Consider the following 17844-nt stretch of genomic DNA (forward strand, 5'->3'; position numbering starts at 1 on the left):
TATTATGCATCTTAGTGTTTATAGTATATTATATATACATTAGTATTACATGATATTTACATATAGTCATATACTAAACTATTATTAGTTAATTTAGTCTATATATTATAGTATAAATATATTATTTAACTAGTATATTATTGAGTTTAACTAACTATATAAGATATAGTTATATAAAATTTAAATAATTAATATATAAAAAAACACATCTTTTTATAAAATATGTGTAAAATTGGAGGCGGAGGCGAAGGCGAAGGGCACGTCGGAAGCGGAGGCGGAGTTGGAGAGTCAGAGTCGTATCGGGAGCCGGAGTCGGTTCATCAATGACTCCGACTCTGACTCCAACTCCAACTCCGACTTCTAAGAGGAAAAAACTGGAGTCGGAGCGGAGTCGGATTCGGAATCGGATTGTCGGATTTTTGCTCAGTCTTAAAAAAGATTGACTCTCATGGAGCTTGGTAAGATCACGAATTCAAGTATTATTAACATGGTGATTAAAAAATAAATAAAAAATGAGACTACTAATGCCCATTATCTTGACCACCATTAGTTTGTATTGAGAGAGTGGCCGCACTTCCTGTTATTTAGAATCCTCATGAAAGTCTCAATAAATATCAGATATTGCTATGATTATACAACAATAAGATATATACTATTTTGTCATTTTCAATCACACATGTTAATATAACACATTTTAATTGGTTACCATTTAAGTGATCGGTATATAAAATTACTAAAAATGAGCGAAAGAGTAAGTATGACTAAAAATGATAAAAATCTAAATAAAAAAAAATTATATTTTTCTACAAATTAAGGGTATCAAAATTTAATCTAGTCCTTTGCCTATTTTAAAATTAAAAAGAAAAAATAAAACTTATTGTTCATATCCTTGAAATTTGGACTTTTTTTAAACACGTCTCTAAGGTTCATAATTTTAAACAAACTCTTGTGGTTACTTTTTTTAAGTTCATTAATGAAAATGGATAAATAGCCAATGAGTTTTGCTATACATCAGTCATTATTTATCTTTATATTCCATACCTGATAACTTTTTTTTTTTTCATAGGGTATGAGATGTGGAGTAATAAATAATGACTGATGAGAATAATTATTATTGACCAATAACTTCATATGCCTTACTTGGTGTGACATTTGTCCATTGCACAATATTTTTATGATTAATATCTTGTGTTATCACAAGTTTAAAATTGACCCTTCTATTATTAATTCCATCCACTCTACTTCACAAAAAACACGTGTTACTCTCTAGAATTGACACGTGTTAAAGTTTTTTTTCCTTAAAAACTGTAAATAACAATGAAAAATAAAATTACAATAATTTTAAATTTAAAAATACAAAAAAGAAAAGAAAAGAAAACGTTAGACAAGGGAGGAGAGACTCCAAAATAATTATAAAATTGGAAAAATATCCTCTATTTATAACATAATTATCAAATAATTGTGAAAAAAGTTTTTATTTTTTTATTTTTGTTAATCTCCAAGATTAATTTATAAGGAACTTTTCTATTTATCATTTTTACATATTATATAATTCACTTATTCTTATTTTTATTTTTTTAAAATTAATTAAATTTTTTTACTCATAATTTTTACACTATATATTTAATAAGAAAAATAAAAAATTATGTGTGCGAAAATAATGAATAAATCTTTTACTTATAAGCGAAAGACGGACAAACTTTAAGTACGAAAGTCAAATCACATGGGTTTGTGAACTATTAGCGCGGGTAAACGGTGAGGAAAAGTAAACGAAGGCAAGCACCATCATCTTCTTCCTTCCTTCATTTTTCTGCGTTAAAGGAGACATACATGTCTTTACCAACCAGCCTATACATCTACTGTCATAACTACGACTAATACTAGTCCAACCCTGCCCTATGTTTATTTACTCGCTGCCCTTTCCTGTCTGAAACCCTAGAGCGATAGACTTGAGAGTGAGTGAGTGTGTGCGAGAGAGAGAGAGAGAGAGAGAGAGAGAGAGAGAGAGAGGGAGAGGAGAGGCTTCGAATAGCAAATCAAAATCAGAATGAAGAAGGGAGGCTTAATTCCTAACCTCAAGCTCACTCTCCCTCCTCCCGATGAGGTCTCCTTCTCCAAGTTCCTGTAACTCTCTCTCTCTCTCTCTCTCTCTCTCTTCCTCTCGATGATGTTTTGTCTGTTTTACTTTTCGTTGTTTATCTTTTGGCTAATTGTAGTCATGGATCCCTGGTAGGACTCAAAGCGGTACGTTTATGGATGGCGATCTGCTCGTGAACAGGGACGGGGTTCGGATTGTCTCTCAAACTGAAGTCGAAGCTGTACGATTAACATCTCAAATTTATGTTTCTGAAATTCTTGTTGCTCTTGGCTCAATGTCATGGGTTCTGCGGGTTTTTTCTTTTTGTTGCATTTGATTGCTGAAATACTATTCCTCTATTTCCTTTTCTGCTATCTAGGGGTTTTGCATTTTAGCTTCTCCTTGATCAAATTGAGCGTCACTCGCAAATATATATATTTTTTTTCTTTGGGGGTGGGGAGGAGCTGATCACGTCAGACTTTATATGTCTCCCTCAGTCTGGTTGCTGAGAAAACGGAGCGAGAAAAAAGATTAGAAATTTTGGATCTTATTTTTGCTGTTGCGCTGCTATTTGAACAAAAAAGAAAAAGACAAAAATTACCTCAATTAGCTACGCATTTTATTTTATTTATTAAAGTTGATGGCTTTTGGCTCATGAGTCCTGGGAAATTGGCATTGTTCCAAGAATCTTGTTTTGTTCATCTCCGGACTGCTATTGGAGAATGAACCCAACTTGCTCATCAGAAGTTGTTATTTCGATGGTCAAAACCTGCTTAAAGAACTATTATCCTACTTGAATCTCCCGTTATATTAACTCATAAGGGCTTGAAGCTTTGTTATGGAAGGTTGATTGTTCTTGGGTCACTCTAATGTGCATAAAGTTACAAAGTTTCCTTTTTAAGTGTTCAGTCCAGAGGAATGAAAAATAATTAATCATGGCTAACTACTGAATGTTCTTACTAATCGGACCAGTTGATTATAGTTAGCAAAATGATATTCGCCAACTGAATCTCATTCATTGAAATCTTATCAGTGAATCTCAAATTTGTCAAATTAAGGAATTTAATATATGTCATGCCTTGAGTAATTTGCTGCATGAGTTATTTTGTTCATTCGTTTGATGTGTATGCCTTTGTGTTCAGCCACCCCCCATCAAGCCATCAGATGATCAGTTGAATTTAGCAGACCTAGACTCCATTAAAGTCATAGGAAAAGGAAATGGCGGGATTGTGCAATTGGTGCAACACAAATGGACTGGCCAATTTTTTGCATTAAAGGTATTGTAAAATTTAACGCCCATCATCCATTTTCTTTATGCATCATTCACTCTCTACATGTCCAGTTAAATATCTTCTCGTGTGCTTCAAAGAAGTCAGTGCTCTTATCATCATAAACTAACACTTTTCTTAGTTTTTGAGTAAAGAATAGATTAGAACGTTCTTGAAATTCTTTTCTGTTCGAGTCATAAACTCACTTTTTTTGTCTTTTCATTATTCATCCTCTGTTTGTCCAGTCAAAATATCTTCATTTGTGAGTATTACTGTTTTTGATTTTAGAAAAACATTTTTGTTTACCCAAAAATGGATGCTCAAAAGGTTTCTAACCCTTGAATTCATATTTCAAAGACAAGTGAGTTCGAGAACTATTCCTAAGCCTCTTTATATTTCAACCATTTAATTGGTTCCACTTGGGTTGCATTTTAAAAGATCATTAATGCACGATTCTTTCATTAAAAGGGGAACAATTTGATTGTTCTTATAGTCCATTAAAAGAGTTATTTTGTTCTTCCTCTCAATCTTAACAGGTTCTCTAGGTTTGAATTCGTGTATGTAGTATCTGCCAAAAGTAGCTATAGCTCTGTTAGTCATTCCTTTCAACTTATGTCTCAAATTTTACACTTCTTTTTGTTCGTATGTGGCTCTTTGAGTCACCTTCCTGTCAACCAGCCTGAAAGGCTACTTCCATGTGGTTCGTTTTTGTTTTGCCATTATGCCTTTACAGATTTTTTTAAGCCAACCAACAATAGACCTGATGTCAAACATTTATGTATTTTCTATCATTTAGATATCTCCTCCTCACTTTCTCATTACTTCTTCTGTATGTATTCAGGTAATTCAAATGAATATTGAGGAGTCCCATCGCAAGCAAATTGCTCAGGAATTGAAAATTAATCAGTCAGCACAATGTCGATATGTTGTTGTCTGTTACCAGTCTTTCTATGATAATGGTGCCATTTCAATCATCTTAGAGTACATGGATGGTGGATCTCTATTAGATATTCTGAAAAAGGTCAAAACAATTCCAGAGCCATATCTTGCTGCCATCTGTAAACAGGTGGGGAAATTGAAAATTGTCTGCTTGTTTTGGAAATTTATCTACTACTAACATCAATCAGAACATGTTATTCTTATCTTACTATTCTTTTTCCTAATTTTTGTAGGTGCTTAAGGGTTTGCTGTATCTTCATCATGAAAAACATGTTATCCATAGGGACTTAAAACCTTCCAATCTGTTGATAAATCATAGAGGGGAAGTCAAGATTACCGACTTTGGTGTGAGTGCAATTCTGGCAAGCACCTCTGGGCAGGCAAATACGTTTGTTGGCACGTACAACTATATGTCTGTAAGTGAATCATAGAAAAATCATTTCTTATTTTTCTCCATCTATCTTCTAGGAAGCATCCCTATGATGCAATGTTTATGTGCCCTATGGATTTTACCAGTTGTTTATGTATTCTGAAGCCAGAGAGAATTATTGGAGGCAGATATGGCTACAAAAGTGACATTTGGAGTTTGGGATTAGTATTACTCGAGTGTGCAACAGGTCAATTCCCATATTCACCACCGGAGCAGGGTGAAGGATGGGTCAACTTTTATGAGCTCATGGAAGCTATTGTCGAGAAATCACCACCTTCTGCACCTTCTGATCAATTTTCTCCACAATTCTGCTCATTTATTTCTGCATGGTAAAGATAAAAACATGTTTTAGTAGCTAATTTTTGAAACTCTAAGGGACTTCATTATGATCCATTGCTTGTGAGAAGAAAAGAACACATACGGCCATTGTACATTTGTCATGTTTTTTTTTTTTTGTTGGTTGAAGTCAAACTTAACAGAAAGTGTATCTGACCTAACATTTGTTTTTCATTCCCTGCCATTTCTGCCCTTCCCTAAAATGATGGAAAGACTAATCAACTGAGAAGCTTGCTTTGGATTTTCTATGTTCCAAGTGATTATTGTATTGCATGTTAGTCAACTGGCTTAGATATTTGACATTTGGTTGTTTTATTTTATCCTTGATGTTTGCAACTTCTGATCTCACGAGATTATATCCCTATTCAGTGTACAGAAAGAACAAGAAGCTAGACAGTCAGCACATCAACTTATGGTATGCATGAGCCCTGTCTATTTTCCATCTTTATATTCAATGTAAAACTATTAAAGTAGGATGTGCTTAATTATATTATTAATCTGATGGTAATTTTATTGTTGTGAAACCCAGACTCATCCTTTCATTGCCATGTATGAAGACTTAGACATTGATCTCTCATCTTACTTCACAAGTGCAGGATCTCCACTTGCAACCTTATAAAAACGTCTGGTATGTCCATAGTTTGATTTTGAATGCTGGAATTGAAAGTGCAATGTCTTGATTTTCTGTGTTAAGCTTATATGGGGGTATTGTTCTTTGGATTGTGTTGACAATTATTGACAAAAATGCGTGTGCTGGTATCTCATTAGTTGTAGGAAGTTGTTGCTTTTCTGTTGAGGAATAAATTGCTTATTGTGATGAAATATATTCCATATTTTCTTCCCCCCGCCCCTGTTTCCTGCTTAAGAATTTCAAACTCTTGAATCGTTGTTTTCAGAATTGATAATTCTTGCAATTAGGTTTCTTGGTTTTTGAACCAACGAGAATAGATTTTAGGCAAATTATCCCCCAATTGTTTGAGGGTTGTTTCAAATCAAACCCCATATTTTTTTATTTTATAATTAAGCCATGAACTTTCAGTGAAGTTACAATGTTTCTCATGTTGTTTTACTTATAAAAAAAAAAGTTACATTGTTTCTCATTCATCCATATCTGTTAAAGAATGACAAAAGGAGGGCACACTAACTGGCCATAGTTGCGTTTGATGACAGAGAGACCTATGCATTGATACCCTTTTTTAAATAAGGCCAAAAAAGAGTTCAACAAAGAAACTCCTGCAAGCTTGAAAAGAGTTCAGCTTTACCTCTTTCAATAAAGAAAATCAGCCCAGCAAATATTAGGGCTGAGTACACTTGCGAAAAATAGTTTTTTTTTGTTCCATCAATGATGGTGCAACGTTAACGATCGTAGTAGCACAGATGGGGTTCACAAGAGAGCTTGTGATTGAATCAAAGCTATTTGTGGTCGTTAAGGAAGGAGATCTACTATGTATCACAAAGAGAGGGTGGAAGAGTGAGCATGAACTACTGTTCTGAGTTTCCACAGTGCAATGGCTCGGGAGAGCATTGGAGGACTGTATGTTAGGTGTTAAGGAGTTCTACATGACAATGAGAGAGGGACATCGCAGCTTTATAGCACAACGGTGCTCGAACAACCATGGTCGATATATGGCGGTAGTTGAATACAGTGAGAGAGGGAGGCAAAACTTCATTTTTATACCTGAAGAGGGGGGGGAGGGATGGAGAAGACTGAGGGAGGCATTGCGGGAGTATCTTTAGGAAGGGAGAACTGTTGAGGGACTTGCGGTGTATCATAGTTGAGGCCAATGGTGAAAGAGCTTCAACTGTACACAAGGTCCTATAGGGAGGTGCTTATGCCGGCGGCAGTTCACAGTGAAATCCGAGTAGGGCACGGCGGGGGAAAGTCAGCTACTGGGTACTTTGCTGGAAATATGCATCGAGCCACTCACCTAGCTATACGGAAGGGAGGCGTTGGCAGGGATGGTGTCAGGCAGGAGGAGGTTGACGTACGAAACACTCTGGTGGAGATGCAGACACAGTTGTGGAAGTTGCAGGAGGAAGTGGAAAAAATAACTGAAATGTGTTGAGGGGAATAAGGAAAGTGATAGGGACGGGGATAGAAAAGGGTTGAAGGGGCTGAGATGGGCTTAGGGGATTGAAGGCCCATTAGGGTCATTAACTTGAAATAGATTTTCTTTTTTTTTGGGGGGGGGGGGGGGGGGGGGGTCGATGGGGGTTGGACCAAGTAAATGGACTGAGACTCGAAGGATTGGGCCGGAATATGGGGGGCCTTGGGGAGAAATCAGGTGGGCTGACGGGTTGGGCCTAAGCCCTTGGGGCGTTATGGTGGGAGAGCTCAACCCGTGTGGAGAGAACATAAGGAGGCTCCAGCTAACGGCAGAAACTGAACCCCTCCACTAGAAAACTTGTCACGAAGCAGGCAGACGACGGGGGATCTATCGACGAGGACACAAAAGACGTCGGAGGCGATGATGGAGCTACCGATAGATGGCCAGCACATGCCGTGTGTTCAAAAAACGACAGAAAAGATTCTAGTGAGCATTTCTACACCTCTGTGGGCCGCGTCACAGTCAAGAGGCTGCCAAAAAGTGTCGATGGGATGTGGGGGTGATGGGTTTACTCCGATGAACACTATTTCTGAGCTTCTCAATGACTCTGAGAGGGACGTAAGGGAAGGGACGTGTGTGGATGATTTTGGCAATGTAGAATTAACTCTTTATGAAGAAAATAACCAGACTCATCTAGGTGCTAAGTGGGCCTATTGGGGAGGGTGGAAATCCTTTCGGGAAGAGACTCAGGTTTTGCCGATGGAGTTCAGAGTGGGTGAGCCCATCCCTCTTAACTACATGTTACTTGATCAGTCTAGTGTTTCTGATTGGGTATTTCACAAGGTGAAGGAAATACAGCAGTTCGAGGAACAATTTATGGCTCTCCTTACTTCCATTGAAGTGGGGCACTAACAATATAGGAAAGCTGGATAAAAAAAACAGTGAGAGCTTAAAAGGTTAGCATGGTCGATGAATTATGAGAGGGACGAAGTTTATGGAGTTGTGTACAAGTGGATTGGGTGTATTTGGCTTCACATGGGGTGTCAGGAGGTGTGTTGGTGATGTGGGATAGACAAGTGGTGGAGAAAAGAGAGGAGTTCATAGGGGCTTACTTGGTAGCATGCTCCTTTATGAGTGTAACAAATAACTTTTTGTGGGCCTTTGCATGTGTATATAGACCAAACTTAGCTGGAATACATAGTTTGTGGGACCTCCCATGGTGCATTGGTGGAGATTTTAATGTCATAAGATTTCTAAGTGAATGTTCGGGAAATAGAAGAGAGCGGCCATCAATGATAGAGTTCTCGGAGTGCATTTTTTATTTAAACTTAGTGGATCTGCCACTAGCGGGAGGTTCTTTCACGTGGTTGAATAATCAGACGAGATCTCGACTGGATAGATTCTTGATATCGCCAGAATGGGAGAGGCATTTTTTGGATGTTTGGCAAAAGAGAAGGCCTCGTCTTTGCTCGGATCATTGGCCTATCATGCTAGATTGTGGTCCCATCCAAAGAAGGCGCAGGTATTTCAAATTTGAAAATATGTGGCTGAAATTTGAAGGCTTTGTAGACAGGTTAGACAATGGTGGACATCATATCAGATACAGGGGACCCCTAGCTTCACTTTTGCAGGTAAACTAAAAGTTCTAAAAAAATGATTTAAAGCTTTGGAACATGCAATCTTTTGGTGATGTAGGGGAACGCAAGAAAAGCAAGGGGTTGGAGATTCAAGACTTAGAAAGGATACAAGAGGACCGGCCTCTTACACAGGAAGAAGTAGCTCGGAAGACAGTGTTGATGGTAGAGCTTCTACTTACTGAATAGATGGGATGGAGGCCTACGCTTGATGGGCTTGGGTTTGATTCCGTTGGGCCGCATGATGTTTGTTGATTGGAGAGGCCTTTTGAGGAGGCGAATGTTTATGAAGTGGTGAGAAAAATGGTTAAGGACAAGGCACCAGGTCCCGACAGTTTTTCTATGGGTTTCTTTCAAACATGCTGGCGTGTTAAAGGATGATCTTATGAAGGTGTTTCAAGAGTTCTTCTCAACTGGAAAATTTGAAAAAAGCCTCAACGCCACTATTCTTGCTTTGATACCGAAGAAGGTTGGGGCTGCGGAGGTTAAGGAGTTACGACCTATTAGCTTAGTAAATGGGGTTTATAAGATCATCTCCAAGGTGCTTGCGAACCATCTAGGTGAGGTATTGGGGAAGATAATTACAAAATCCCAAAAGGGTAGACAGATTCTAGACACGGTTCTTATAGCTAATGAATGCCTTGAAAGTAGACTGAAAGTTGGCACTGCAGGTATCATTTGCAAGCTAGACATGGAGAAGGCATACGATCACGTGAATTGGGATTTCCTTCTTTATCTACTTGGGTGGTGTGGTTTTGGGGAGAAGTGGCGGTCGTGGATCCGCTGATGCATATCAATGGTGAAATTCTCTGTTTTGATAAAATGGAAGCACAATTGGCTTTTTTTATAGCACACAAGGTTTACATCAAGGAGATCCGTTGTCTCTATTACTTTTTGTTATTGAGATGGAGGTGCTAAGCATAATGACGTCAGCAGTGGTTAACAATGGGTTCGTGGCTAGCTTCTTGGTTGGTACCCTGGAGAGGGGAATTATTAATATTTCTCATTTGTTATTTGCAGATGAACTTATATTTTGTGAGGCAGATCTGAACTAGGTTCGAGCACTGAAGGGTCTTCTCCTTTGTTTTGAAGCAGTGTCCGGGTTGAAGGTGAACTTCGACAAATCAAAGATGGTGCCAATTGGAGATGTTTATCACATAAGAAGGTTGGCCAATACTCTGGGCTCTAAGATTGCCTCTCTCTCTGTGACTTACCTTGGATTCCTGTTGGGGGCTGCCCCGACAGCGTCTTCATTATGGGACACAGTGATTGAGAAAGTTGAGCAGAGACTGGCAGGATGGAAGAGAATGTACCTGTCAAAAGGTGGTAGGATTACCTTGATTAAGAGTACATTATCTAATTTACCTACCTATTTTTTGTCTCTATTCCCTATCCTTGCAATTGTGGCGGTTTGAATTGAGAAATTTTAACGTGACTTCTTGTGGAGTAGAGTGGGGGAGGAGTTCAAATTCCACCTCATCAAGTGGAAGAAGGTATGTTGCCCTATCTCCAATGGTGGTTTGGGTATTAGAAATATGAGAATTTTTAATCGGGCGCTACTTGGCAAATGGTTGTGAAGATGCAATAAGAAACTAAAAGCCCTATGGAAGTTGGCGATTAAGAGCAAATATGGAGGATTATGGGGAGGATGGTGTACTAAAAAAGTGAGAGGGGCTTACGGAGTGGGGTTGTGGAAATACATAAGAGAGGATGGGAGGTATTCACTAGACACAAGATTTCTTGTGGGTGAGGGTTCCAAGATTAAATTCTGGAGTGATATTTGGTGTGGTAACAATGCTCTACGGGATGTATTTCCTTCACTTTTCTGGTTTGCAAGTGCCAAAGATGTTTAAGTGGCTGAAGACATGGTGATAGCGGGGGAGCAAATCCAGTTGAATATCAATTTTAGTCGGGCAGCACAAGATTGAGAAATGAGTAGCTTTGAAGAATTTTTCAGCCTCTTATACTCTATAACATCGAGCAACCAGCAGGAAGATATGTTGTGGTGGACACCTGCAGGTAAAGGTTCTTTCTCGGTTCGCTCTTACTACAAGTCCCTCACACAAGCCCAATATTCAGTTTCCATGGAGAAGGCTATGGAGACATAAGGCACCGGCCAAAGCAACATTTTTCTTGTGGATAGCTTCCTTGGGTAAGATCCTCACAACCGACAATTTGAGAAAATGGAGGGCGATCATCGCAAATTGGTGTTGCATGTGTAGGAAAGGGGGCGAGTTGGTGGACCATCTCCTATTACATTGTGAGACAGCTAGGGTGTTATGGAATGAAGTGTTTAGTAGAATAGATTTGGCTTGGGTTATGCCCGAGACAGTGGTGGCAGTTCTAGCCAGCTGGACAAATCTAGGAGGCATTCAGCAGATTAAAGCTGTGTGGAAGATGGTCCCCATATGCGGTGTTTGTGGTAGGAGCGCAATGAACGGACATTTGAAGACAAGGAGAGATCGCTGGAGGAACTAAAAGCTTTTTTTATTAGAACAATATGTACTTGGGCCATTGCTGTTGATTATAATGGCATGGATCTACATGATTTTCTTATCTCTATTGCGCCTACTTAGATAGGGCATACTTTCTGTATTTGTACTGGGCTATGCCTATTTGTTGATTAATGATACTTATTTACTTATCAAAAAAAAAAAAAAAATATTAGGGCTAGGAAATGTCCTTCCTCAGAGAGAGAAAAGCCAGCAAGCTGGCTGTAGCTAATGCCATGAATGCAGCATACAGATGGGACCATGTATTGGATGATTAAAACTTTGTGGGGTTGGGTTGCAATGAGAGCTTAATTTTTTTTTTTTTTTTTTTAATTGTAGATATTGATATAAGAGCTTTACATGGAAGTAGAGTTTTTTTTATCTAGATGTACTAATAATCAATTTGGATATTTGCACAGATTGTGTGTGCTTTATAATTTCTGAGGCTTATATTTCTTGTCCGAACCCTTTATTCATGAAGACCAGTAACTGCAGGCATTCAATGAAAATGCTTGGCCTGATTCACGTGCTCTTGGTTTGTCCCAATTTATTGGATATGGACAAATGGGAAACATGGTGATTATCCTTGAAGTTGACAATAATAAGTTCTTTTGATAAGTAAACAAGAATCACGCCCCACAATTATTGCCCAATTTTAAAACATGATAAACATGAGAGACATGTTTTATGTAATTTAAAACAACCTTCAAACTGGGGGGATTATGTTACTTACCTTATTTTATTTAAGCCTAATAGAGAGCAATCTGTTGATTGGATCTGGTTACTTATAGACACAATTATTGAATCTAAAAACTACGATCAGTGCTTATGAATTATGCCTGAGTGCATTGGATGTGAACCCTATATCATTCACTGAGACATCTTCTAATTCCATTTTTGCATTTCTAATACTGATACATTGTATTTTCAAGTTCTCCATATTGCGCGTCGCACCATTTAGTAAATCCCTTGCCTATCAAATACAGGAGATGATGAGATAGTTAGCATAAATTATTCAGCTTTTAGCTCTAGCCTATGCAGGATGTACTGCGCAGTTGGTGTGCATAGGCACCTGCTTGATTACTTCAGAGTTCTCTTGAATTTTCATAAATACTAGTTTAGCAGTAAGTTTAGTGGCAAATATAGTTGCATATGATCTGTGACTAACTTTTATAATTATTTACTTTTGGTAGGGTCGAATCTGAAAACGTACTATCCTATAGAAACTGGGAGTTGGAGGAAAACAGCTTGCCAGAAGTTTTGAAGACCTTATGAGTGTTTTCTAGAGGTTTTATTATGATTGCAACGGAGAGCAGTGTACTTGGAAGAATGATTGTACTAAATTATCACCTGAAAACGATTAATATAGTTGTCTGTATAGAGGTGCAAAATCATCAGCTTGTGTTTTGAATATTGTGATTTCATTATTTTGTAGAAGCCGTCTTTCATGCATGTGCATTCGTAAGAAAGATTACTTAAAAGAAAATGGTTTGAACCCAGGTGTAGTGGAGGAAGAGGGTAAGGGAAACTGCTGAAACACATCTGCATAATGTCCATTTTTTTTTTTACTCATTTACCAAAACGGGAGTGTTTTACCCCTTTAATCTCAGATAGAGGTGGAATTTATAGTCTTAAACTCCGTTTGGGAGCATGCATGATTGCCGAAAGATGATAGTTGTATTTGATTTCATGAACATTATTTACTTTCTGCAAGAGGGATGGGAAGTATAAAATACAAGTCCCTGCTTGAATAGTAGCGGGTGTTGCACTACAATATGCATCAGCATAGCAATAAACCAGATCATCTAGCCAGCTCAGAAGGTGCGTAGCAAATCTAGAGATAATAAGTATTCTGCATATTGCAGATTTTAGTATACAAAACCCCATGGAATCACTAGCAGCCTAGTTCAAAAATCGAAGGGCTGAACCATGTTAGTACTGATTAGACTTAATGTTCTATAATATACTAACATATCTAAAAAATTGTGGTAGATGACGGGTGAGATTCTTCTTGTTGGGTTTTTCGTTTAAACTTCCTTTGAGCTTTCAAGTCTATTACTATCACAGTAATGTTGTCTTTGCTTCCCTTTTGAAGAGCAAGCCTCGAGAGGCAATCTGCTGCAGCTTGAGCTGCAGGATCAGCACCATCTCCTCCACTTTTTGCAGGTAGGGTATTGCCATGCTTCTTGTGCCACACAAGGATCCGCTTTCGCGCAACATCACAGACTTCCTCGTTTGTCATGACATCCCATAATCCATCACTAGCCAAAATAAGGCACTCGTCTTCTTTGGTGCGGGGAATAAGCATCACTTCTGGATCCGGAATAATCCATGGTTTCAAGTATCTATCACCTGTGGACCATAGAGAAATTTGGAATTTAGGTACATCACCTTCAAGGCATGGAATTAGAAAAATCTAAATCAAAGTAGTATAGCTCATTCTTTACATAAACCATTTGAAGGTGGATGGGTTGGAAATTCATTGATTAACTCAAACCAAATGTATTGCCACTAAACATAACCAAGCCATCTTTGAAATTGTAGCCTAGGAGTCCTTGTCCTTGTGAGATCAGATCCTGCATGTCTAAAGGAGAGGATGGATGATGGTTTCTAAGTGCCTAAGCTATCCTAGGAACTGGGATGGACTTGGGAACTCTCACTTCTACGCCTCATTTTCTCCTAAACGACTATTTATTGCCTCATTTTCTCCTAAACGACTATTTATTTTCTCCTAACGACTATTTTGAACGTGAGATAACCGACATGGTAAGAAATAAACTGATCAATGTTAAGGCATCACCAAGATGTCATAATATACAGTAGACACCACTTCTTAACGATGTCAATGTGTCTATTTGTGAACTTGGTATAATGACAGGTATAATGACAAGAAAACGACGTTTTTTTTTTTCCTGCAACAAATAATACTTCATTAAACTTCGCAAAACAGGGTGTACATTGTGTATACAAGAGAGTCGTCATATACATGTCCATGCTTATACACACAAAGCTTGAAGCATGCCAACAAGATCAAAGGATTGGTGAGGCATACCGATGGACCTGGACGTCGCAAGGACACCGAAAACACGGAAGCCAAACCATTGTATGATCTTGCCTCCTGCAGTTTCTATCCTTGCATATTCATCTTCTCTATTTGGCTGGAAGCAGCATTAAGGTAAATCAAGATCAATCACTCGGGGAATGCCAGCCCCATTTTGATCTCATCTAATTAAATCCAAAACTACAAAGGAAATGCCTTACTTTGTGATCTACTGACAATGGAATAGGTGCTTTTCCACGACACAAGACAGCCCTCGAATCCCCACAGTTTGCAACTATTAGGTGGGTTGAACATAAAATGGCAACCACGGCGGTAGAACCAACAGTTTCAGGGGTAATAGGTTTTGGAGTAGCCTCAGAGGCCTCAGTGTTGCTTCCATTATTCCCTTGATGAACTCCCCCAACCTCAGCATCAACTTTGAGAAAACAATTGAATATGGCTTTCATCCACAGATCCTGCCAACCATTCCCAATACTTCCATCGCACAAGCTCCTTTTTGTACTTTCCATCTCCTCAACCAAGGCCAAATGGAGACGTTCATGGCAATAGTTTGCAACCTATTCAAAGAAAGCCTTCAACAAAATCACTCCACACGAACAAACACATTTGTCTAATCTGAACAGTAATTAGAAGAAAAGTAGCATAAAGCATACCTGAGAGCCACCATGCCCATCATAGACACCAAAGAAATGGGCAGTTGAATTGCACAAATGACCATTCATGCCATCAGAAACATGGCCATCCGATAGCATTCGAGGAGGAACTTGCGAAAACCGGGGTACAACCGACACGGCATCTTCCATCTCCGGCCTCCTCCCGCATATGGTTGTGAAGCCCCAAAGGGTAGACAGTTCTGTTCAAAGATATTTTGGCAACTTGTTCCACATGTTTTCTTTTCCTGCAGCACCTGAAACTTTGTATTGGATCCATTGCCTTCCTTACCATAAAGATCCAACACGATTGCAAAAGGATCTTGTGCATGCTCCGACTCAACATCTGATTCTTTCAATTTGGACTTGTCGGTATTAGATGGTGAGCCTTTCTCAAAAGTTGCCACCGAGGCCAAGAGTTCCTCATCACAAATATTAACAGCAAATGGATCACCACTTAATCGCATGCAGTCATTGCTGTCTCCTCCCCTGTTTTCTTCATTTCCACGTAAAATTGGATTTGGCTGAGTTCCAGGTTTTAATAACATGGGGGTTGTGTTTGCAAGAAGCTTGAGCCCATTGATTTCCATGTGGGTTTTTACTGCCGACTCATTACAGATCTTATTTCCTGGCCTAAATGGAACGGCAACAAGCTTAGATATTTTGTTCCTATCCCCCCCTTTTGCCTTACCTTTTAGCAATTAAACTTGACTTTCCAAACCCTCGAGAATCACATAAACTACTTTTTCTCCAACTACTTTAGTTTCTTTTCATGTGGGTCGCACTCAATAAAAACATATGATGGTTTCAGCGATATTTAGGTTGACTTTAATTATTAATAGGCAAGAATCACTTTTCAATAAAAAAAGAAAAATGACCAGAATTTACCATTATCAGTGATAGTTATAACCTATCAGTGCAAAGTTCAAACAAATTTAAGGGAGCTAAGTAAGAAGCAGTGAAAGGATTCAAACTCCCATCATGTGAAAATCAAAGAATATATTTCCTGAAACTACAGACTATAAATAGATACCTCCAGAGACTGTCATAACTTACACTAACTCAGGGGACACTTCTCTATTTAACCCCATCACTCAAAGGGAGACAATGACTAAAAGCTTTTTTTCTACCACTTTAACCGACCCTTTGATCCATAAGGAAAAAATTGAACCTAACCCAGAAAAATATGAAGAAAAAAAAAAATGTTCAGGATCTAACATACACAAATTAAGAAAGAGAAACAGAGACAGAGAAGCCCATAAAAAAACAGGTCCAAATAAATGGGTTCCCTGGATCTGAGGCAATCCATTTAAGTTTCTTTCTTAGTTATTTTCATGGTTGAACAAAGCCATGCATATTCAATGAATCTGAGCGGAAATAGTAAAGCAAAACCAAGTCACCTCCTACTGTTTCTTATCATTCTCAACTCCAGAGATTACCCATCATAAAACATCTCAAAACACTCTCAAAGAACTTCTGGGAAAAAATAGTGTTTCTGAAGCATTGGCAATACTTTCTGACAACTAAGAAAACAGAGCAAGGCAAGAAGAAAATTAAAAGAAAAAAATGTGATGTTAGAGTTGCTTACCGTTCCAAAATATACTGAATAAAAGCGAGAGGAGAAAGAAGTGGCCAAGGAGAACCTTATATAGAGCATACAACAAATCACGTCATAAGAGACCCATAAAAAGCAGAAATACACGTGTCCAGCTGAGAGATGCGTAGCCGATTTGTTAGAGAACAGAATCAACCCATTGGGTTGGGTGAACGGAGACGACAAAGAGACCAAAGCATACTATTCAAAAAAAAAAAAAAAAAGATAAGCTTAATATGAGGAATGATAATACATTGAAGATTTTTTTTATATAAAATAATAAAATTATTTTACAAAAGATCATTCATTTAAAATATTTATCATTTTTTAAATATAATAAAATGGTATCATTAAATGACTAGCAATGCTTTGTTTTTTTTTTTTTTTTTTTAACTTTATGGAATAAAAAGAAAAAAATATGATGTGATACTAAAAAATTAAGAATATCTATTTATCTACTAATTACATGACCTAGCATTTAATGTAAAGATAATATCACACCAAAAGACTAAAAATAATAAATAAAATGACTATAAATACACAACCTTTATATGTTTGATTCTTCCACTCACGTGGCGTAGGGAGTTAAGCATGACATGAGTTAATAATTGCCATAATCCTGATTGATGTGATATACTTGAATTGGAAAATTTTATTTATAATTGATGTGAATAACATATTTAATAAACCACTTATATGATATAATTTAATTTTAAAAAAAATCTTAAAATTTAAATCTTATAAATCAAAACTTATTAAATAAGTAATATGAATAATGAGCTCTAAACACCGACTAAGTAAAAAAAATTCAATTGAATTAATTCGTCAACTCCAATTCTTAAAATGAAACAAAAGAGTTGTAAATGATATAATATAGTAATTAAGGTTTAATCTCACGAAAGCATAAAAGGTCCTAATTATATGATATATATAGGGCTGTAATTAAGCTAAGTCGAGCTGGTTTTTGACTTGTCGACCTTAGCTCAACTAAAAAAACTCGAACTCGAACTCGAGCTCAAAATTTTTATTTAATCTTTATTCGAGCTCGACTCGATAAGATAAATTCTCAATTCGAGCTTGAGCTCGACTTGAGTTGTTTATTTTTTATTTTTATTTTTGAATAAGATTTAATAATTAATAAATTAGATAAATAAAAAATAAAAAATCTAATATTGAATTTGTACAACTAACAAGTAGAACCTCTATTGAATCATAAGATTTTAAAAACTTATAAATAATTAATATCTAATTAGTTGTTATTTATCCACAATAACAATATATTATATGTTTAAATAAATTATTAATCCATACATAT

General features: G+C 37.4%; 2 protein-coding genes across 2 annotated transcripts; one reads left to right on the forward strand and one right to left on the reverse strand.

Annotated features, from left to right (window-relative positions):
• The first annotated feature begins 1704 nt into the window (after positions 1–1704).
• Positions 1705–12655, forward strand: LOC121249884 (mitogen-activated protein kinase kinase 2). Its single transcript, XM_041148721.1, has 9 exons — positions 1705–2124; positions 2234–2318; positions 3220–3354; positions 4187–4411; positions 4518–4700; positions 4820–5043; positions 5420–5465; positions 5580–5678; positions 12418–12655. The coding sequence occupies exons 1-8, from the start codon at positions 2048–2050 to the stop codon at positions 5667–5669; spliced, it is 1065 nt and encodes a 354-aa protein (XP_041004655.1). The 5' UTR covers positions 1705–2047; the 3' UTR covers positions 5670–5678; positions 12418–12655.
• A 375-nt stretch (positions 12656–13030) lies between these two features.
• LOC121249883 (protein phosphatase 2C 77) lies at positions 13031–16517 on the reverse strand. The gene is given in 5 exon segments (XM_041148720.1): positions 13031–13576; positions 14277–14382; positions 14486–14842; positions 14939–15141; positions 15144–16517. Coding segments are annotated over 5 exon segments (1425 nt in total). The 5' UTR covers positions 15526–16517; the 3' UTR covers positions 13031–13199.
• Positions 16518–17844: the final 1327 nt, after the last annotated feature.

Source organism: Juglans microcarpa x Juglans regia, chromosome 2D (assembly GCF_004785595.1).
Source record: "Juglans microcarpa x Juglans regia isolate MS1-56 chromosome 2D, Jm3101_v1.0, whole genome shotgun sequence".
Lineage (NCBI taxonomy): Eukaryota > Viridiplantae > Streptophyta > Magnoliopsida > Fagales > Juglandaceae > Juglans > Juglans microcarpa x Juglans regia.

Bases quoted from the DNA above. Each gene is read 5' to 3' on its own strand.
- LOC121249884 (XM_041148721.1), top strand. From the start codon at position 2,048: ATGAAGAAGGGAGGCTTAATTCCTAACCTCAAGCTCACTCTCCCTCCT. The intron at 4,412-4,517 runs GTGGGGAAATTG...TAATTTTTGTAG, and splicing joins TTGCTGCCATCTGTAAACAG to GTGCTTAAGGGTTTGCTGTA. The intron at 5,044-5,419 runs GTAAAGATAAAA...ATCCCTATTCAG, and splicing joins TGCTCATTTATTTCTGCATG to TGTACAGAAAGAACAAGAAG.